Raw genomic sequence first — 23,203 nt, 5'->3', positions numbered from 1 at the left:
GTAATTAGTGACACTGGTACAGGAGTACCCCACATCCTTCAAAGGTCTCTGGGTGTCACGGGCCATTCCGTTACAGGGTTCTTGAAGCTTTTCGGAAGGGTTAGGTTTGGAGGTTATGGTTAGAAGAGTTAGTGTGTGGGGGATTAACTGTACCTTGGGCCCTGAGTTGCTTTCAGTCATGAGCACCTGCCAGTTTAATAGAATCATTTGTAGGAGTCAGCATACACACACATCAATGTTTTACTTTTGAAATGGGTTCTTAGGCCTCGTACACACGACCAGATCTGTCCGTTGGGATTTATCCGCGGATCAGTTCCAGCAGACAAATCCGGTCGTGTGTACGGCCTAGCGGACATTTTTCGGCGGACATTTCTCCAGCCGACGGTTTTCAAGCGGATAAAAATTTCTTAGCATGCTAAGAAATCTATCCGCTGGAAACCTGTCCGTCGGACTGATCCGGTCGTCTGTACAGACTCACCGGATAAGTCCAAGCGATCCCCATCCCTCGCATGCGTCGAAGTGATTCGACGCATGCGTGGAAGTATTTACCTTCCAGGGTCGCGCACGTCGCCGCGTCATCGTCGCGGCGACGGCGCGGCCACGTCACCGCTTATGTTTTCCGCTGGGATTTTGATCTGATGGTATGTACAGCCATCAGATCAAAATCGGGAGCAGAATTGTCCGCTGGAAACGGTCCGGCGGACCGTTTCCGACGGATATCCTCTCGTGTGTACAGGGCCTTAAAGCATTTCTGAAGGATTAGGGTTTGAAGTTAGGAAAAGGGTTAGGGGTTTGCGTTAGATGGTTAGGTGCCGTTCATTAGTTGTACCTTGGGCCCCGGGTTGCTTTCAGTCAGGGGCCCCTGCCAGTTCAATGGAATCATGCATAAGAGCCAGCATACATTTGCATCTAAGTTTTACTTCTGATATGGATTCTTGAAGCATTTATGAAGAGTTAGGGTTGGAAGTTAAGGTTAAATGGGTTAGGGTGTGCTGTATTAATTGTACCTTGGGCCTCGGGTTGCTTTCAGTCGAGGGCCCCTGCCAGTTGAGTGGAATTATGTGTAAGCATCAGCATATACCCAAAACAATGTTTTACTTCTAATATGGGTTCTTGAAGCATTTCTGAAGGGTTGGGGATTAGGAATAAAGAAAGGGTTAGAGGTTTAGGGTGTGGGGGAATTAATTGTACCTTGGGCCCTGGGTTGCTTTTAGTCAAGGGCCCCTGCTAGTTCAATGGAGTCAGCGTAAACACACACAGGTAAAAGTTACTCAAAATGGATAGTTACTGAAAATACATTTTAGTTTTCCTTTAAACAGTTTATACATAAGAAAGGACATAATTGTCACAAGGGTGGGCACGCACCCAGGTTACTAAGTATTATCTGACCTGTGTGTTCTCCTCGGCGTTCCGCATGATCTTCCTCCAGGTCCTCTCCATGGTCTGGTAACGTTTGCTCTCCACTGGCAGTTGACGGTTGATGTCCTCGGAGCTGAAGATGGGTTCCAGGTAGAGCCAGGAGCGCTGGCAGGTCAGCCACTCTTCCAGTACGTCCTTGTGATAGAAAAGTAAAGGAATTTGGATCAAGGTATTGATTCCTATACATTCCTTTAGTCAAGCACTGGACATATGGGTCTGTGTTTGGTCTGAACATTACATAAATAATAAAGCTCTTGTTTGAATTCTTCCAAATGCCGCTGTGAGCATTGTTAAAGCCAAAATGACCCAACTTTTACAGAAATCATTAAATTGTTATGATTATGTTATGCTATGGACTCTGCAATGAGCATTTACTAGGGTTCTTCTGTCAGTACCTGTGTCAAGCGAAGTTTGCTCTCCCATGTGCTGATCCGTTCCTCAAAGGGCTTTTTGTATGGTGAGAAGGACATGCTCTGCGTCATCACAATATGGTCATCCAGGAGCTGGCTGGCCTCCTCGGGGCTCTTCAGTATGAAGGTTCCTGTCTCTTTATATGGCAAGACAGTGAACAATACCGAGGCCCACTCGCCCTCCATCTTATCCAGAGCCTGTGGGACAGGAAAAAGAAACAGATGAGTAGATCATTCCAAAAAGTGTACCTGTCATCTATAGACAGCAGAGGCAGCCATGCTGGAAGACTTGCTGTAGTTGATTTCTTAGGAAGCTATGTTGGAAACATCTAAGCCACATTGCATCCCAACATGTAACCTTTTGATGCCTATTGTATGGCCCTCCTTGAGCTCCAGTAGCCAATGGTCAATGACACATCCCTGGAAATATCTATGTCCCATTGCATCCCTAATGCCCAAACTTCGACCCTTTGGTGCCTATTCCTTGGACCCCAGCAGCCTAAAGTCAATGACGTGTTCTTGATCTCCAAAGGAACCTATAAAACATCTGAAGTCTTTTGACTATCTACTCTAGCAGGTCCACAGTTTTGAATAGCATTAGATAACCTGGAAATGTGGTGATTTTGAGGACCCGTATTAAATTGTCATGGATACAAGACCAGCTTGAACAATCTCCTCACTGTTGGCAAACCTCATCATACTGATGTCACCAGTTTACCAGGATATGAGTAAATAGAGAAAGAAAGCTGGTGCTTGATTGAGGTATGAAGAAAGATGTCCAGTGTGGTACTGGCAAGGCAGCTTGTTTCAGTAATGTTATAGCGTTTACATCAAATTTAGTCTACACCTTCTCTCACTACAACTGTGAAGGTGCACCTATACCCTATGATTGTTGTTTCCACTGCCATATATGCCAGCCAAACTTGGAAGATTACAAAAGAAATGTCTCAAAGACTGAACTTATGCAGCCAGACAAGCCTACCGAAATTGAGGAAATCTTGAAATGCACTGGTTTGCAGAATCTAGAATGTATTGTCACCACAGTCGGGGGCTATGGTTGGCTGACATATCCTGTGTCTACCCAACCAAGGGCATACCCAAAATTACAATGTGCTAGATGCCACCTGTTAGAAGACAGCAGAAATAAAGAAGACCGCTGACAACCTGGTGATACATTTTTAAAATGGACCTGAAAGCCATCCAGGTCCCATAGGACGAGGCGAAATTGGTCGACAGAATTCAATGGAAAGCACTTACTGTACTGCCCTAAATGCCAAATTGACCAGGAGGACATAAGCCTAAGCAAGTTAACAAAGCTGGTAGACGAGGTACTTTACCTGCTCAATAGAGAATTCCTTCCCAGCAATTTCTGCCACCTTAGCGATGGCCTCAATATGGTCTTGAAGCTTCATCTCCAGGCAGCGGGTGAAGGTCAGGTTGGCTTTGGGTTTGACGTTTATCTGTATCTGCTCTGACAGCATCTCCCAGTGACGGTTTCTCATGCCGGGGTTGCGCAAGCCTTGGATTAATGGGATGTATGGCCTAAACTCTTCGATGCGGCCTTTGATGTCCTGTGCTACTTCCTGGCAGGCTGGGGGGGTAAAGAAACAACGGGCAGATGAATCGCTAAGATAGAAATGTAGAAAACTGCGTTCTCATATCTAGGGATGAGTTGGGTAATTTTAGTTAAAAAGACCCTGTTGGCCTCCAGAAAAGAAAAAAAAATACTTGAAATTCCCTGCAAGAGAAAAGTCATTATAGTTATTCTACTTGATGGCCGGTGTCTTCTACCTTCCCGTTCATTCAACACATCCGAAATTGTTGGACGCATGTGTCTTCCATGCAATTTGGTTCCATCCTCCAATGTCTACATCACTGCTGTGTCCTGTAGTATGATAGGGGTCAGTGGAGTGAACCACAGGCAGGGGAAGAAGGCGCCCAACACTGCCAAATAAAAAAAATGTCTTCTGGACTGCAGTGCTAGAATGCAAGGATGGTATCAGATATGGGCATTCGAAAAGGTGAGTATATTGACTCCTTCCTTACATTGATCTTCAAGTAGGATCATTTTACAACTGACAGGGCTCCAGGAACAGCCCAGCTGGGCGGCCACAGGCTCCAGGAACAGCCCAGCTGGGCGGCTGCAAAAAGGTTGGGAGAGCAGCACAGGCTTCAGGAACAGCCCAGGATTTGGTGACCCCTGGCAAATCATCATTCGACCCCTGAGGTGATCCCTACCCCCAGGTTGAGAACCACTGCTCTAAAGCCTCGTACACACGATAGGATAGCCAGAGGACAACGGTCTGAAGGACCGTTTTCATCGGTCAAAACCGATCGTGTGTGGGCCCCATAGGTTATTTAACCTTAGGTTAAAAAAATAGGAACTTGCTTTAAAATTTAACCGATGGATTGCTAAGGATAGGTCAAAACCGATAAACCGTCAAATCGTTAGTAGGCACGACCATCGCTTAAAAAACCCACACATGCTCAGAATCAAGTCGACGCATTGAACTTCGTTTTTTTAAGCACGTCGTTGTGTTTTACGTCACCGCGTTCTGATACGATTGTTTTTTTAACTGATGGTGTGTAGGCACATCAGACCATCAGTCAGCTTCATCGATTAACCTAAGACAATAGTCCTTCAGACCATTGTCCTCTGGCTATCCTATCGTGTGTACGAGGCTTAAGGTTACTTTTAGGTTTAAGGCTAGGATTAGAATTACCTTTAGGGTTAAAAAATGTTGGCAAAAGAACAGGTCCAGGATAGTTTGAAGGAGCTTCCTTAAAGGAGTTGTAAAGGAAAACAGTTTCTTGCCTAAAATTAATGTCTGCAAGGTAGACAGACAGAATAGTGTAATGATTCTGTTAAACAACAAGTAAATACCTATTAAATTCCTTCATCTATATCACCTCCGGCGTTCTAGTTTCTGTTCTCTCATTCACTTCCTGGTTTGCGGTGCTCGTTCATGTAAGAACTACATTTCCCAGTATGCATTGCGGCACGCCCATTCCTTTACAACCCCTTTAACTCTCAGAAGCAATTTAAAACTAATTGCACCCTTACAAACCACCAAAGTGTTCCTGAAATTTTGCTCATGCCCAGTCACATCCCCATATCTGTTCACAAGACGAAGGCTGTGGAGTGGCTGCCATTTTTCTTACATGCCGTGAACTTACCTGGTATATCGCGGAAGTATTTGACGCATTTGTGCATGTTTTTATAAGACTCCATCACGTTCTTCTCCAGCTGTTCGGCATCGATGGTGGTGAGAGGGTCGTTCATCCAGCTATCGTACCAACGTATCCAGTCCGACACGGTGGTCCAGAGATCCCGGAAGGGCTGAAAGTCTTTCACCAGTTTCAGAAGCTTGTCATACTGGTGAGTAAACAGCAAGGATTGGTGAAAAAAAGTGCATTAGGTGACAATAATAATAAAGAAGGGAGGTTATATCAAAAACATTATATATGTAACTGGAGTTCTATTTTCTGATTTGGGAGCCTTCAGATACATATCTAGGAATGTTATAGGCAGTCATTTGTATTATATGGGGCATGCTCACATTGGTCACAGGCTGGCCAAACAATCTCTCTCGGTTGTTGTACATTTGCGCCAACTGCTGGGAATCCTTCAGCTGCTTGTGGACTCGTCGAACTTCATTGGCAATCTCATGAGCGCGAGTTATATCGGTGTGAGTGGAGAATCCGGCCACTACCATCTGGAAATAATGAGAGTTGGCACTGTCAGGGGGAGTGGATAGATGGACATTCGGATTATAATCACCAACAGATTGAGTAGCAAATTGGTAACCGACCTGTAGGGAGTCCTGACGCTCCAAGAAATTGTTCTGATCCATGACCTGTATTTTTCGGAAGCGCTCCTCATCCTCCAAGTGCTGCTCTCGGACGGTTTCCATGGTGGTCATAATCTTGTGTGGCCAAGCAATGATGGCCCACCTAACAACGGAAGATGGGGAAAAGACTTAGAGAAGTCCCATTGAGTCATGACTGACAAATACATTATATGGCAATAATAATGTAGACACCTGACCATCACTCCTATATAAAGTTGTTGGACATCCCATTCCAAAACCATGGCAATTAGTATGGAGTTTGCCACCTTTTGCTACTATAAAATACTCTCACTCTTTTGGAAGGATTTCCACAAGATATTGGAGGGTGTCTGTGAGAATTTATGCCTATTTGTTAGATCAGGTACTGATGTTGGATAAGAAGACCTGGCTCACACATCAGGCCCCACATTGGGCACCAAAAAAATAAATAAAAAAGATCTGGCTCATGACTGGCATTTCAATTCATCCAACAGTTGTTCAGTAAAGTTGAGGTCAGGGCTCTGTGCAGAAAACCAGAGTGCACAGATTTTGGATGAGAAGACCTTACATTGAGGTTCACACATCAGGCCTCACATTGGGCACCAAAAGAACACCTGGCTCACACATCAGACCTCACATTGGGCGCCAAAAAAACACTTGGCTCGCAATTGGCATTTCAATTGATCTGAAAGGATTTCAGTAGGGTTGAGGTCAGGACTTAAGTTCCTCCACACCAAACTGGTCAAATCATATCTTTATGGAGGTGGCTTTGTGCACCTGACCTCTATAAGCCTATACATCATCCCATTACAAAACCATGGCCAATAATATGGAGTTGCTCCACTGCCATGGTCATTAAAAATGGAGTGGTCCCCCTTTGCAGCTATAACAGCCTCCACTCTTCTGAGAAGAGCTTGCAATTAGGATTCCCAATGCATCGCAAAGATGGCCAGTAGGGTTGAGGTCAAGTCTCTGTACTGAGTTCCTACACACAAAACTGGTCAAACCATGTCTTCATGGAGGTGGCTTTGTACACAGGAGCACAGTCATGGTTGAACAAAAAAGGGTCTTCGCCAAACTGTTACCGCAAGTTGGAATAGCAGAATTGTCTACAATGTCTTTGTATCCTGTAGTATTAACAGGACCCTTCACCAGAAACCCCCTGAACAACGTAATTTTTTGGAAGTGTCAGCCACTTTTGGCCATAAAGATAGGTTGAATTGTCAGATGTCTACAACCATCGAGTCATAGGGCCAGATTCACAAAAGAGATACGATGGAGTATCTCAGATACACCATCGTATCTCGGATTTTTACTGGTCCTATCTATGCACCTGATTCATAGAATCAGATACGCATAGATAGGGCTGAGATCCGACAGTGTCACACTGTGTTACACTGTCAGATCTTTTTTTTTATTTAAAAATGGCGCCGGGGGCGTTCCCGCTGATTTACACTGAATAATATGTAAATCAGCGAGATACGCGAAATTCACGAACGTACGCGGACCCGACGCTGTGTTCTTACGTTGTTTCCGTAGCGGTTTTCCGTCGTATACTTACCCTTTCTAAAAGCAGGGGTAAGTATTGTTAAGTATGGCCGTCGTTCCCGCGTCGAATTTGAAATTTCCTACGTCGTTTGCGTACGCCGATTCACGAACACGCGCGTCGCAAGTCCCGCTCACGTCGCAACCACTGACGTCCTATTGACGTCAGTGGGAGCAATGCACGCCGGGAAATTCCCCGGACGACGCATGCGTATTTAAATCGGCGCGGGAGCGCGCCTGATTTAAATATGACACTCCCCTAGCCGCGGAATTTGAATTCCGCTGGGGGAGTTAGGATCCGCCGTCGCAAGTTTGGAGGTAAGTGTGTTGTGAATTTGACACTTTCCTCACAAACTTGCGAGGGCGGATCTTAAAACACATAGGTTACACGGATCTAAAGATCCGCTAACCTTTGTGAATCTGGCCCATATTATGTATCTTTACACCAGGAATTGGCTAAGCCACAATTATGGTGGAGCCACATGTCCCTTCTACTGCTTGCTGGAACTTGTAGTTCCACTGTGGTTAGAGCTGATGATGTTTCTTCATCTATAAACTCACTTTGTGCTGAAATCTTCCTGAGATAGGCTAAACAGGAATTCATCGATGACCTCATAATCAGTGATGACCTTCCCAATTTGCTCCTGTTGAGAAAAGAACAGATTCCCCATTAACAACCTTACTTTATATCAGAACATTTCAGAATGCAATCTAAGAATGTAAATTCAGGCCCAGACTCGCAGAAAGGAAACACAGAAAACTCACTACATTGTGTAACGCCCCCTAGTGTACAGTCTAGTGTGAGGAAAATGTATTCGGACTCACACTAGGTGTGCGAGTCTGGGAACTGGTCGGTGGTAAATGTACGTCAGGCTGGAGGGCTCTACAGGTCACGCCTCTGGTACCTCCCTCTGGTTCTAGAAGCTGCAAGAAGTTTCTAGAAGCTAGTGGGTAAAGATGAAGGGTCTGAGATCTGCATATTCATGTGAATCTGGCCAATCCAACGGCAGGAAGGTTTGGTCAGCCCTAAAAATGGTGAAACCTTGCCAGCAGGGGTGATTGTTGTCAGGTGAAAGTTGGAGTGCCATGGAGTCTGGTAGGGGACCCCCAGGGCTCAGGGGGCTCTGCCTCCAGGTTGAAGCTAAAGAAAAAAGGAGGAAAGACAGAAGGAATCTCCACTACCCTTACGTCTCTTCTAAAGTACACCCTGGCTTGCATGGGAGGGCCTGGACAGCATAAGGCTAATTTTCCCCCCCAATAAAACAACAAAAACAAGCCCATCTACTGTTTACAAGTGAAAGTTGGAAAATGTTGCCTGGCTGTGCAGGAATAGAGAAACCCAAAAATCAAGTGGCCCTCTAGGGGCTAGCGCTACAATCAGAAACGTTTATTGAAACATAGGGAGGCTGCAATCTCTGTCCCCTTTCTGTAGGCCAAGATGTTTCGTGCTTCAACTACTTGCGTACCGGGCACTTTTACTCCCTTCCTGCCCAGGCCAATTTTCAGCTTTTAGCGCTGTAGCACTTTGAATGACAATTGCGTGGTCATGCAACACTGTCCCCAAACACATTTTTTATCATTTTTGTTAGACAGATATAGCTTTCTTTTGGTAGTATTTATTCACCAGTGGGGTTTTAATTTTTTTGCAAAAAGAATGAAAATTTTGATTAAAAAAAAGTCTTTCTTAGTTTCTGTTATAAAATGTTGTAAATAAGTCATTTTTCTCCTTCACTGATAGGCACTGATGAGGCTGTACTGATGGGCACTGATGAGGTGGCACTAATATGCAGCACTGATGGGCACTTGTTTGCAGCACTAATAGGTCACTGATAGGTGGCACTTATGGGCACAGACATGCTGTACTTATGGGCGACACTGATGGGGACTGATGGGCGGCATTGAAAGGCAGCACTGACTGACATTGTCACATCACCGATGGGCACTGACTGGCATTACTGCTGGGCACTAATTGGCATCACTGCTTGGCACTGACTGGCATCACTGATGAGCACTGATAATCTGTGCAGATCATCAAAGTAGACACCACTTCTACATCGCTACTACAGTGATCTCCACTTGCTTCTGGGTCCCAGGCTGAGCAGCTGCACTCCTGAACTCAGGAGATTAGCCACTCAACATGGGTAACATTCAGAGAATGCTTTGCATTCCCTGACTGGACAAGGAGGAGCGGCTGAGTGGTGTGCGTGAGGTAGGGAGGGCAGGGACTGATGTACGATATGTAAAGCACTGCAAAAATTGTCGTTGCTTTATAAAAATGTAAAATAAATAAAAGGTGATCCCGCCTTGAAGGTTCAGGCTCTTCTTTTTTACGAGGTGACAGCTGTGTTTGAGTATTGCCGCCCTGTCACATGCACCACAGGTGGAGACAGAGTTGTAGGTTTTCCTTTGTAAATGGATCTGTCATGCATACTATAGGTTGGTGCTTCAAGCACTCTGTAATCCAAGGCTACTGTTATCAGTAATACAATGGAGAGCAATTTTTTTTTAACAATTAGTAAGATAGGACCTCGGGGGAGGGCATTAACCACATGCAAGATGTGTAGGGGAGGGTCTTAGGTTTTACCTCCAGAGATTTTATCTGTTCTGGAACTCCTTTCATCCATTCTCTGAGCTCCGTCAGCTCCTCCACGCTGTTTGGCTTTTCGTACAAGCTGCGGCTGATGGTTCGGAACTGGTCTGAGATCTGTAGAGAGGGGGTCCAACCAACGAGAGTAAATCAGAGAATGGAACCAGCTACTGGATTCTACTACGAGGATCAAAAAAACTGTCCATGTTTGACTTACCCCGTCCACCTCATTGTGAACGCTCTTAGCGAGCAGCTCCAGCAGGGAGTTAGAAAGAGCTTTGCGTTTACGAGACAAGTTTTGTTTGACTCCTTCGATGCTGATCTGGAAGGGGCCAACTATGATGGAGTTGGGCAGAGCATTGTCCAGACGCTCCTTCTCCAGAAGATGTTCCTCAACTGCTAGCTTTACCTCTGACGCTGAGGGGTTCTTCTCCTGGAACACCCTGCAGGAAATACCAGGATCTGGTTATAAACATTTATTGACATTGCATGACTTTCCTCCCAAGCCTAACCGCCCTTCCCCTTTCATTCATCTCAGTTCTTTCAATCATAGCGGCTCAGTGTCATATTAAATTTCCCTAAATTTCAACCAGATTGAGTGACACCATCCAATGTCTGGGGATATTTTTTCTGGGTATGGGTGTCACATCAGCTCCCAGGATATGGGCTCACCTCATGTACATGTCGATGTCGGTGTTGTTGAGCTCCAGGAATTTCTCGTACTGCTTTGCGTACGCCGTCAACGGAATCATAGCTTTGCAAATGGCGTTGCGGATGTTGCTGCGCAGTTCTTCCACCAGAGACTCGTGGAGGCCCACAGACTCTAGCAGTGGGGTCCCGCTAATGAAGAGGTTCTCCAGGACAAACTGCACAGGTACATACAGAACGGAAATTAAAGCTTCGCTCTCATAGATACTGACATTGAAATATTGGATCTTGTACAAGGGGAAGATACAGAGATGAAGGCCTGATTCTCACCTTCTCCAGTTGTGGCACGCTGTGAGTCGCCAGAATCCCTTTATCAAACAACGTCATCAGAGTAACCTCAAAATTCTCCAGTGGGGTGCTGAAATGGACCCCAGAGGCATCTAGAACCAGATCCACAAGAAAAATTGGGTTTCTGCGTGGCCTATGAAAGGGGAAGTTGGGATAAATTCACCAATAAACCATGACATGAATTCTATGTACCTCTACAGCACAATAACTATAGACACGTAGATATCTCACTTGTAAGGACTGTTGACAAGGTCTCCCCCCCAGTCCATGCCCTCGGTGCAGGTCAGAACACTGTAGCAGGCATCCAGGATGAACTGGGTAAAGCTGACCAGGGAGTCCTGTACTAGGAATCGAAGGGAGTCCTGCAAGTTGAACTTGATGAGCTCCATCAGTTGTCTCAGTTTGGACATGCAGTAGACTTCCCAGTTGCGTTCAGTAAGGTCATACCAGCCTTTCCCCACCTCCCGAAGACTGCCACGCACCGCGTTCTTCAGTGTGCTAATCCAGCTGTCCTTCAGGAACAACTGGACCTGTAAGGCAAAAGAGAGACAAGAAATTGTTTGGAGGACAAGGGAGACTCTGGAGAATTTTGGAGACCCTGAAAAACTTTGGAGACTCTGAAGAACTTTAAATACCCTGGAGAACCATGTAAACCCTGGAGAACCATGGAGACCCTGGAGAACTTTAGAAAACTCTATCTAGAGAACTTTGGAGACCCTGCAGGACATTGAAGACTCTGGAGAACTTTGAAGACCTGGAGAGCCACGGAAACCCTGAAGAACCATGAAGACCCTGGAGGACTTTAGAAAACTCTGGAGAACCATGGAGACCCTGGAGAACTTTCGAAAACTCTGGAGAACCATGGAGACCCTGGAGAACTTTCGAAAACTCTGGAGAACCATGGAGACCCTGGAGAACATTCGAAAACTCTGGAGAACCATGGAGACCCTGGAGAACTTTCGAAAACTCTGGAGAACCATGGAGACCCTGGAGAACTTTCGAAAACTCTGGAGAACCATTGAAACCCTGGAGAACCATGGAGACCCTGGAGGACCATGGAGACCCTGGAGGACCATGGAGACCCTGGAGAACTTTAGAAAACTCTGGAGAACTTTGGAGACCCTGGAGAACCATGGAAACCCTGGAGAACCATGGAGACCCTGGAGAACTTTGGAGACCAGAGAACTCTGGAAACTCCAGAAAACTTGTGTTCTACAACCTGTGAAGCTTCTTATTTTGCAAAGGTCATGGTATGATAGGTATGGTATTACTTATTAGACTTATTTTGTAATTGTAAAGATGGTTTGAAGCTTCTCCAAGCTGCTTTTTGAGTTCCAATGAGTGTTAGGAAGATCCCCCAGTATTTATATGCACACAGGCAGCACCAAGACCCTTATCCGAACACCATGGAATGTGTCAAGGCAAACTGTGCCACTGTTGTTTGGGGATGGGGATTCCATTTTGACATAGATGGCCTCTTTCATGACTGCTCACCAGTTGAAGTCTCTTCCAAAATGTGTACCTCTCTGTCCCTGAAAGAATGTCCCTCTTCCTTAAAGTATAGGGAGACTGCTAAGCATTTACCTTTAGAATCTGTCCTCCTATCCTATGCTGGGCCATTTCTTTATTGAGGGGTTGTTTTATCTCCCCAATGTACAGGTTTGGGTTGGCATCTGTAGTACCTGTGTGCATATATTGTAAATGTTGGCGTATGTTCCCGACTCCCATTAGAACGCAAGAAGTGTATTGGAGAAGCTACGGAACATCTTCACCATTGCAGAACAAGTCCAGATAAAAAAAAAATACAAATGTAACATTTTGCCCCGGTCAGCTGCCTAGTTTGCCTTCAAAGATTCCAGAAGGTACCTGGGAGAAGGTCTGTGACTGCGTCTGCTCGAACTCCTCCAGCCGCACGCACTTGGTCAGGGTGAAGTGGAAGAGGGACATGGTGGAGACTCTGTTACATTCGCCCCGAACTTTGCAGAGAGAAGTGATGACCTCAGACCTGGTGAGGAGGGTGGTGAAGGTGAAAGCTTTCCGGTTCTTGGGGTAAGCGTAATCTGGGACGCAGACGAGACCTGCAGAGATGGGGAGAGGAGAGCCAAAGAAGTCAGAGTTCAGATTTCTTTACGGACTGATAATAGAGATAAAATATTCTGCAGTTCAAACCCCTGGAATCTCTACCAATGAAGGAGCTAGGAACGTGCAGACGCTGGCTTAGCTGTGCTGTCTGGCAGGGGTGTCTGGATCAAAGAACTAGATGAACAAAATTACAAAGGCCTTCAAATGTGCCACGCGGGATTGTGCTGCTGAAATGGAACGTTTTTGGTAGACATGTGCAATTCCTTTCGTTTCAAATTTGTTCAAACTTGTTTTTTAACCACTTCAGCCCCGGACCATTATACAGCTAAAGGACCGGGCCCCTCGTGCGACGTGACTCCCAAACAAAATTGACGTCCTTTTTCCCCCACAAAAAGAGCTTTCTTTTGGTGGTATTTGATCACCTCTGCGGTTTTTATTTTTTGCGCTATAAACAAAAAAAGATTTTTCCTCAGTTTAGGCCGAAACTTATTCTTCTACCTATTTTTTGTAAAAAAAAATCGCAATAAGCGTTTATTGATTGGTTTGCGCAAAATTTATAGTGTTTACAAAATAGGGGGTCGTTTTATGGCATTTTTATTAATAATTTTTCTTTACTAGTAATGGTGGCGATTAGCATTTTTTTTCGTGACTGCGACATTATGGCGGACACATCAGACAATTTTGACACCATTTTGGGACCATTGTCATTTTTAGAGTGATCAGTGCTAAAAAAAAGGCACTGATTACTGTGAAAATGACACTGGCAGTGAAGGGGTTAACCAGGAGGGGGTGCTAAAGGGGTTAAGTGTTCCCTAATGTGTGTCTCTTACTGTAGGGGGGCGTGGCTGGGCGTGTGACCTCACCGATCGTCGTTCCCTATGACAGGGAATAGACGATCAGTGACAGGCTCACTAGGAAGCACGGGGAGAGGTTTGTTTACACTCACCTCTCCCCGTTCTTCAGCTCTGTGACCCGATCACGGGACACCGGCGGTGATCGGGTCCGTGGGTCCTGCGGGCACGGTCACCGAGCACAGGACCCACGGCTGGGCTTTTTAAAGGGGACGTACCTGTATGTCCATTTGCCCAGCCATGCCATTTTGCCGACGTATTTAGTCGTGCGGTGGTCCTTAAGCAAATTTGGAAATATCCGAATGAACTAAAACCCGTTTAACAAATTTTTCCAAATACAGTGGAACCTCGTATTATGAGCATAATCCGTTCCAGGAGAATGCTCGTAATCCAAAGCACTCGCATATCAAAGCGAGTTTCCCCATAGGAATCAATGGAAACGAAAATAATTTGTTCCGCATTGACTTCAATGGCATGCAATACCGCATGTGGCCAGAGGTAGGTGGGGGCGCTGGAGAGCCATCTAAACACACGGAAAGGCCAGAGGCTGACCTCGGAAAACCTTGGAAAGGCTTGGGAACGGAGTATTTCTAAATTTTTCCGGGCATTTCCGAACGGCGCCGATCGGCTCGGCTCCGGCGCGTACCCCCTTCCCACACCAAAAAAAAAACACCGCAATGGCTTAAATGCTGCTCGTTTTGCGACAAGACTCGCAAACCGAGTCAGGATTTTTAAAAAGGCAGTGCTTGTATTGCGAAAACGCTGGTTAACCGCGTTACTCGCAATTGTAAATTCGAAAATCCAGAGTTTGCGAATTTAGGAATTTACGGATTTCAAATCTTCGAATATCCGAATTTCCAAAATATGATTCCGAATTTCAAATCTTCAAATTTCCAAAATTACAAAATTTGAAAATCCGGAAATTCGCAAATCCAATAATTTGGAAATTAAAAAATACTCAAATCCGAAAATTTGGAAATTTGAAATTTGAAAATCCAAAAATAAACAAAATTTCTAAAGAAGAAAGAAGATCCAAAAATGTGAAAATCTGATATAATGACTAACTAAAAACTTAACTATTACTAAACTATAAAATTATAGGTATTGGAATCTCCTTTCAAATTTGGCTGTTAGTGAACGTAACGAATGTGAATTTATTTGAAATATAAAAATAACGAATGTCGTATCTTAATGGATGGAACGTAATGAATTAATAATAAGATATAACAATAATAATAATAATAATAATAATAATAAATGATTAATATTATTAATTATGAATTTGTTCCATTCCATTCGTTTAGATGTGACATTCGTTATTTCGTATAATTCGTAACTTCGGATAAATTTGTATTCGTTACGTTCACTAACAGCCAAATTTGAAAGGAAATTCCAATACCTATAATTTAATAGTTAGTTATTATTAGTTAGTTAATTATTATTTTGGATTTCCAGATTTTTCGGATTTGTGGATTTTCAAATTTACGAATTGTCAAATACACGGATTTAAGATTTTCATGTTTCGGATTTTTTAATTTACAGATTTTCGAATTTACGAATTGTCAAATTTCCAGATTTCGGGTTTTGGATTTTCAAATTTATAAATTTTCAGATTTATGAATTTACGAATTTCCGGATTTTCTCATTTATGAATTCCATACATTTCTGGATTTATTAATTTTCGAATTTTTCGAATTTATGAATTTTCGAATTTACGACTTTACAAATTGACGAATTTTGATCATAACGAATGACCCAAAAAAAAAAATAAAAAACGAATAAAACTAAAACTAACACATTTTTCAGCAGTGCACAGTTTAGTGGGTTGTGGAAGGAAATCAAACCTACTGGGGGAACCGAACACAAACTCAGGGACAGCATTCACACTCCATGCAGATACTTTCCACTCACTACCAGAAGAGGGAAGAGCCGACACCTGTACCTTTCTCAGGAACCTTTTCCTCCACCTTCTCCGGGACGGTAATATAGGAAAATTTCTGAGGCTTTGAAGAGACGAGTCGGTCGAAGATGAGTTTGTTCATAGTGCGTTCGTAGTCCAATCCGACCTCCGCTTCCAGGACTTCCAGCTGATGGCGAACCCTGACCAAGCAAAACAACAAACTTAAAACAGTGAGAGAAGAAGATCCTGAGGAAGGTATGGGATAGACTACTGGTGGTGCTGATTAGGCCAGACTGGGGGGCTCCCATCCTGAGGAAGGTATGGGATAGACTACTGGTGGTGCTGATTAGGCCAGGCTGGGGGGCTCCCATCCTGAGGAAGGTATGGGATAGACTACTGGTGGTGCTGATTAGGCTAGGCTGGGGGGCTCCCATCCTGAGGAAGGTATGGGATAAACTACTGGTGGTGCTGATTAGGCCAGGCTGAGGAGGCCTCCAATCCTGAGGAAGGTATAGGATAGACTACTGGTGGTGCTGATTAGGCCAGGCTGGGGGGCTCCCATCCTGAGGAAGGTATAGGATAGACTACTGGTGGTGCTGATTAGGCCAGGCTGGGGGGCTCCCATCCTGAGGAAGGTATGGGATAGACTACTGGTGGTGCTGATTAGGCCAAGCTGGGGGGCTCCCATCCTGAGGAAGATATGGGATAGACTACTGGTGGTGCTGATTAGGCTAGGCTGGGGGGCTCCCATCCTGAGGAAGGTATGGGATAGACTACTGGTGGTGCTTATTAGGCCATGCTGAGGAGGCCTCCAATCCTGAGGAAGGTATGGGATAGACTACTGGTGGTGCTGATTAGGCCAGGCTGAGGAGGCCTCCAATCCTGAGGAAGGTATGGGATAGACTACTGGTGGTGCTGATTAGGCCATGCTGAGGAGGCCTCCAATCCTGAGGAAGGTATGGGATAGACTACTGGTGGTGCTGATTAGGCTGGGGGGCTCCCATCCTGAGGAAGGTATGGGATTTACAACTGGTGGTGCTGGTCAGGCCATGCTGAGGAGGCCTCCCATCCTAAGTAAGGTATAGGATAGACTACTGGGGGTACTGGTTAGAAAAGGCTGGGGGGCTTCCCATCCTTAAGAAAAGTATGGAATAAACTACTGGTGGTGTTGGTTAGGCCAGGCTGGGGGGCCTCCTAGCCTGAGGAAGATACGGAATTGACTACTGGTGGTGACGGTTAGGCCATGCTGGAGGGCCTCCCAGCCTGAGGAAGATATGGAATAGACTACTGGTGGTGATGGTTAGGCCAGGCTGGGGGTCTCCCAGCCTGAGGAAGATATGGAATAGACTACTGGTGGTGATGGTTAGGCCAGGCCAGGCCACAATTATGGCACCCAGAGGAGGAACCTGTTCCCATTGCACATCAGGGAGTCTAGAGGACCAGCCAGTGCCGGGCAGGAGAGGTTTAATTAGTAGAGATGCTCCCCCACCTTAAGGCTGTGCAAATGAAGGACAACACAATTATTTTGACTTCCTTCCTATAGGGCACAAAACATGGAGAAACAATCACAGTTGGGTGTCATACCCATCCTCTTGTTTCAGGCGTGATGTACTCAGCAGTCTTTGATTCATCCCGCCCAGGCTCTCTGCGGTGATTTTCTGTCCATTTCCCGGCATGCAGTCTATATAGAGGTTATACAAGAGCAGGGCCTCCGTCTTCTTCCGCAGCCGATCCGCGGCAACAATCCTCTGTGCAAACCCCCTTGGGTTCTCTGCGCAGAACAGCAGCTGGAGTCTTGGTACACAGTACTGGCAGGAGGGACCGGCCATCTTGTTTGGTGTCTGGAGTTTGGTGTCTGAGGACTTCTGAACCAGGAAGAGCTTCTTCTTTTCATCGTAGTCCAAAACTCCAACATTGCACCATTTGTACTCCAGCTGGGGGCCCCTCGGGTCCTCTAGAGGAGAAGGAAAGGTTGGAATGATGTAGAGAAAACACTTTATCAGAGACCAACAACAAAACCCAAACTGAGAGCATGAGGAGCGGACCGCACACGGCGGACTCCGAGCGGCTCACCGTGTCCCAGAACGTCATCTGTAGGAAGCAGCGCCCGGCCCGGCACAGGTTTACGTACGCCAGATCCATCCTCATATCCCAGGCTTAGCCAATCAGAGCACGTCCGAATGTCAAACTCTTCATCATCAAAGACCTTTCAGAAGAAACAAAATTTCAGCAGAAATAGAGGACTGGGGAGACATTTGTAAACCAACTATTTCAAAAAGTAGGAAACCCCCCTAACAGTGGTTATACTAGACTTTGTGAGGCCTTGGGCAAAACTTGACATGGGGCCCCACTCACACCCATGATGGTAAAAATAATTCAAGGACAAGAGCCTCTTCCCCCACAACCCTGGCCGGTGGTTGTGTGGGGGTCTGCTGGGAGGGGGCTTATCGGAATCTGGAAGCCCCCAGACCCTACTCTTTAGTAACTAAGGGGCGGGGGGCCACCTGGTGATGTCACCTGGTGAACCCGCCCCCTTGTGATGCCATTGACTGAGGGCATGCTGGGTCATTGACACCACAAGGGGTGGTGTCACCGATATTCACTGGTTGTTAGGGATGCTGGCGGCCCCCGCTCCTGAGTCAGGGCTCTTAACGCTGCCTGAGCACAGCAGTGTTAAGGTCCCCTGTCCCTCAAAACTGGGGTAATGCATTGGGTAAGTTAGGCGGCCGCAAGGCCTCTGTGAGTGGCAAGCCTTAGGCGACTGCCTAATTAAATAGCCGCCTCTGTCCCCCTAAAAATTAGACTTTAACGGCAACAAAGTATCAATAAAATACAATGTAATTTTATTCACAAATTATATAATTGTACATAATGAGCTGAAAACTTGAGCTGAAAACTTAAGGGGTAATGGGAGTCCCTAATGCCGCGTACACACGATCGGTTAAACCAATGAGAATGGTCTGATGGACCGTTTTCATTGGTCAAAACCGATCGTGTGTGGGCGCCATAGGTTAGTTAACCATCGGTTAAAAACAAGCCAACTAGATTTAAAATTAACCGATGGATTCCTAACCGATAGGACAAAAACGATCGACGCATGCTTGGAAGCATTGAACTTCGTTTTTTTCAGCATGTCGTTGTGTTTTACGTCACCGCGTTCTGACACGATCGGTTATTTTACCGATGGTGTGTAGGCGCGACGGACCATCAGTCAGCTTCATTGGTTAACCGATGAAAACGGTCCATCGGTCCGTTCTCATCGGATGGACTGATCGTGTGTACGCGGCATCATAATGCATTCTGCTTTTCCACTACAATAACACCTGGATTCTGTGAAAGTTCTGCTCATTGTTACCTCCAGGGGTAGATAAGAGGGAAGAAGATGTCCGGAGTTCTGCCCCAAGGAGGGTTGGTATCCGGGATCGGTGTGTCTTGGCATTAGCAGATTGGAGTCAATTCCCTCCTCAGTGAGAAGCTGTGTTATATCCAGGTTCAGGAATTCCCGTCTCCTCCTGGTGGGGAGAAAATTCTTACTTTAGTTTTTGTTTTTTGGATCATTCGTTATGACTGCAATTCGTAAATTAAAAATTTCGTAAATTCAAAAATCCAAAAATAAGAAAGTAAATCCGAAAATTCAAAAGAATAACTAACTAATAATAACTATTAAATTATAGGTATTGGAATTTCCTTTCAAGTTTGGCTGTTAGTGAACGTAATGAATACAAATTTATCTGAAGTTACGAATTATCCGAAATAATCAATGCCGCATCTAAACAAATGGAACGTAACAAATTAATAATAATAATAAAATGTTTTAATTATTATTATTATTTATTATTATTAATTTGTTTGGTTCCATTTGTTTAGATGCGGCATTCGTTACGAATTGCGGTCATAACGAATGACCCGAAAAAAGAAAAGAAACAAAACAAATGAAATGAAAACGCATTTTTCGGCAGTGTCTAAATATCCAATACCTAAAATGTAATAGTTAGTAATATGTAGTTAAGTTATTATTAGTTAGTTATTATTTCAGATTTTCTAATTTTCTGGTTTTCCAAATTTTGAATTTCCGAATTTTCTAATTTATGAATTTTCTAATTTACGAATTTTCTAATTTACACATTTTCTCATTTACAAATTTTCTAATTTACAAATTTTCTAATTTTCACATTTTCTCATTTACAAATTTTCTAATTTACAAATTTTCTCATTAACAAATTTCTAATTTACGAATTTTCTAATTTTCTAATTTACGAATTTTCTAATTTATGAATTTTCTAATTTATGAATTTTCTAATTTACAAAAATGTTCTAATTTACACATTTTCTCATTTAAAAAATTTACAAATTTTCTAATTTACGAATTTTCTAATTTACAAATTTTCTAATTTACGAATTCACAAATTTACGAATTTACAAATTTACGAATTTAAGAATATTCAGAAAAATTCGTTAAATGGGTTTTCGTTAATTCGGAAATATCCGAATTAACGAATTTGTTGAAATTCAGTAAAAAACAAATTTGGTACGAAACGAATTGCACATGTCTATTACAGTTCATTTTCTTTCTAAAGCAGCCACAGCCAGAGCAGAAAAGTCTGTTCCTGCCAGCATGCTGCAGAGGATCAAGGACAAAGGATCCTTTGTCTGTGTTACATAGTTACATAGTTAGTCAGGTTGAAAAAAGACACAAGTCCATCCAGTTCAACCACAAAAAATAAACAAACAAAATAAAAAACACAGTACAATCCCATACACCCAACTCCATACCCACAGTTGATCCAGAGGAAGGCAAAAAAAACCAGCAGAGCATGATCCAATTTGCTACAGCAGGGGAAAAAAATTCCCTCCTGATCCCCCGAGAGGCAATCGGATTTACCCCGGATCAACTTTACCTACAAATCTTAGTACTCAGTTATATTCTGTACATTTAGGAAAGAATCCAGGCATTTCTTAAAGCAATCTACTGAGCTGGCCAGAACCACCTCTGGAGGGAGTCTGTTCCACATTTTCACAGCTCTTACTGTGAAGAAACCTTTCCGTATTTGGAGGTGAAATCTCTTTTCCTCTAGATGTAAAGAGCGCCCCCTTGTCCTCAGTGTTGACCGTAAAGTGAATAACTCAACACCAAGTACACTGTATGGACCTCTTATATATATTTGTACATGTTGATCATATCCCCCCTTATTCTCCTCTTCTCAAGAGTGAATAGATTTAGTTCTTCTAATCGTTCCTCATAGCTGAGCTCCTCCATGCCTTCTATCAGTTTGGTTGCCCTTCTCTGCACTTTCTCCAGTTCTCCGATATCCTTTTTGAGAACTGGGGCCCAAAACTGAACTGCATATTCCAGATGAGGTCTTACTATGGAAGCAATGGTCTCCCTGCAGAGGTCGTACATCCTCCCTGCCGAGTCAGAGCTAGAGCTCTCCAATCAGCAGGAACTGGAAAGCTATATTATAGGTCCAGCAGGGGGAGTAAAGAATCCCAAAAAAGCAGCAAGTGAAGTACAGCCCTAAGGGGTTGATTTATGAAAATTTTGCATAGCTATTCACCCAGTGAAAGTGCAAATGGGGCAAAAAACAAATGTAAATAGTCTATATCCTGTGGGGTTTGAATGTAAAATCAATGATTTGGCCACTAGATGGAGCTAAGTATCCCAGGAAATCGCTTTGATACTTTGCACCATCTAGTGGCCAAATGTGGTATTTTCCATTTTGAATCAATGATTTTTACACTCAGCACAGGATATATCCTATTTACATAAGTTTTGTTGTACCCCATTCACACAAAACGAATGTACATGCACTTTCACTGGGTGAATGGCTATGCAAATTCTTTATAAATCAGCCCCCAAGTGTAAAGAACTGAACACACAGCGACCAATCAAACCCTCTACATTTCTGGCCTTAGTACAGATTCAGATCGGTTGCTCTGCGTTACTTCACTTTATCTCTATGCGCCATTCGCTGAACGCGGCCGTACGTCTCACCTCTCCAGTTCGATCTTGCGGGGGCACTGCCCGGGGGGCACCTCGTACGGGACCTGCACTTTGGGCTCATAACCTCTCTTCGAGAAGTCGGATTTTATCAACACTTCTGTGGTGGGACCGTAGACCTGCTTGTCGAGGAGGGACTGGAGGTTTGCTGGAGTCTCAAAACTGTTCACTGAAAGAGATACAAGTTACTATATGGTTATATAGCTCTGACATATACTGCAGTGCTGTACAGAGAACCTTGAGCCAGTCACATCAGTCTCTGTACCAGAGGAGCTTACACTCTAATGTCCCCTCCCCCCACAGTCACATCAGTCTCTGTACAGAGGAGCTTACACTCTAATGTCCCCTCCCCCCCACAGTCACATCAGTCTCTGTACAGAGGAGCTTACACTCTAATGTCCCCCCACAAAGTCACATCAGTCTCTGTACAGAGGAGCTTACACTCTAATGTCCCCCCCCCCCACAGTCACATCAGTCTCTGTACAGAGGGGGGACACTCTAATGTCCCCCCACACAGTCACACACTATTATTATTATACATTTATACCGCGGTGCTATACTGAGAACACTGAGCCAGATACTAGACATGTGAAATTCGTTTAGTTCCGAATTAGTTTTTTAACAAATTTTGACAAATTAGTTAATTCCGAACTCTACGAATTTCCAAATTTTTTCAATTTTTTAAGTTTCGAAGTTACGAATTTTTGGAATTTTGGAGGGAAATTTTGAATTTCAGGAAATTTTAAAATTCCGAAAATTGGAATTTCAAAATATTTAAATTTTGGAAAATTGGAAATGTGAAAATTCGAAATGATGAAATTCAAAGTTTCGAAAATTCCAAATTCCAAAACTCGAAAATCCGAGATTAGAAAATCAGAAATTTGAATATTCCAAAATTCGAAAATCTGAAAATTATAAAATTACAAATTTCTAAAATTTGGAAATTCGAAAATTCGGAAATTTGAAAATCAGAAATTCGAAAATCGGAAAATTAGGATTTTTGAATTTCAGAAAAATGCAAAGAAAGAATGTAACTAAATCGAAAACGAATGAATTTTTCGGCAGTGCACATGTCTACCAGATACATCAAACCTGCCTACTTGGGGGGGGGTGCCTTTACCTTTTGGGGTGTTAGGGTCCCGATCAGCCTGTCTCAGGAGGTTAGGTTGGATGTTGGGTCCTGCATTGATATCCTGAAAGATAAAAGAAGGAGATACCACTTCTGATTGGTCGCTAGTCTTGGAGAACACTGACGCGAACATCACTCCCTATATACAAGAGGATGGTTCAATGTCGACGTGATGGCCACAGACACAAAATACAACAGGGACTCACTTTGACCAGCGTTGAAGCGCTGAAGGTCAGGATATCGGAATAGAAGCCCCTCTGTTTCATAACGGGGTATTTTCTGGAGGGAGATCCCACTCTTGTAGCTCCACCATCCGGAACAAGTGACGGTAGACGAGGTGACACTCTGGAAGGTGTGCGGGTGGGGGCTCGTCCGGGATGAGCTAAGATCTCTCTCTTGCTGTGTTCCATCATCATTCTATAATGAGGAGAAGGGAGACAATGAATGAAATCTGGA

General features: G+C 44.2%; 1 protein-coding gene across 1 annotated transcript in view; it reads right to left on the bottom strand.

Moving 5' to 3' along the window:
* Window positions 1-23,203, bottom strand: part of DNAH1 (dynein axonemal heavy chain 1) — a 99,426-nt gene that overhangs the window by 75,553 nt on the left and 670 nt on the right. Inside the window, 20 exon segments of the mRNA XM_040358700.1 lie at window positions 1,390-1,554; window positions 1,815-2,027; window positions 3,167-3,420; window positions 5,007-5,205; window positions 5,390-5,545; window positions 5,642-5,783; window positions 7,766-7,848; window positions 9,789-9,908; window positions 10,009-10,234; window positions 10,464-10,657; window positions 10,770-10,920; window positions 11,019-11,317; window positions 12,654-12,865; window positions 15,663-15,820; window positions 17,205-17,574; window positions 17,694-17,826; window positions 18,976-19,132; window positions 21,613-21,787; window positions 22,739-22,811; window positions 22,954-23,164. Coding sequence (XP_040214634.1) covers window positions 1,390-1,554; window positions 1,815-2,027; window positions 3,167-3,420; window positions 5,007-5,205; window positions 5,390-5,545; window positions 5,642-5,783; window positions 7,766-7,848; window positions 9,789-9,908; window positions 10,009-10,234; window positions 10,464-10,657; window positions 10,770-10,920; window positions 11,019-11,317; window positions 12,654-12,865; window positions 15,663-15,820; window positions 17,205-17,574; window positions 17,694-17,826; window positions 18,976-19,132; window positions 21,613-21,787; window positions 22,739-22,811; window positions 22,954-23,163 — 3,690 coding nt within the window. The 5' untranslated portion in view covers window position 23,164.

Source organism: Rana temporaria, chromosome 7 (genome assembly GCF_905171775.1).
Source record: "Rana temporaria chromosome 7, aRanTem1.1, whole genome shotgun sequence".
Taxonomy (NCBI): domain Eukaryota; kingdom Metazoa; phylum Chordata; class Amphibia; order Anura; family Ranidae; genus Rana; species Rana temporaria.
Note: the sequence above shows the minus strand (reverse complement) of the source record. Positions and strands in the feature narration are given on the sequence as shown.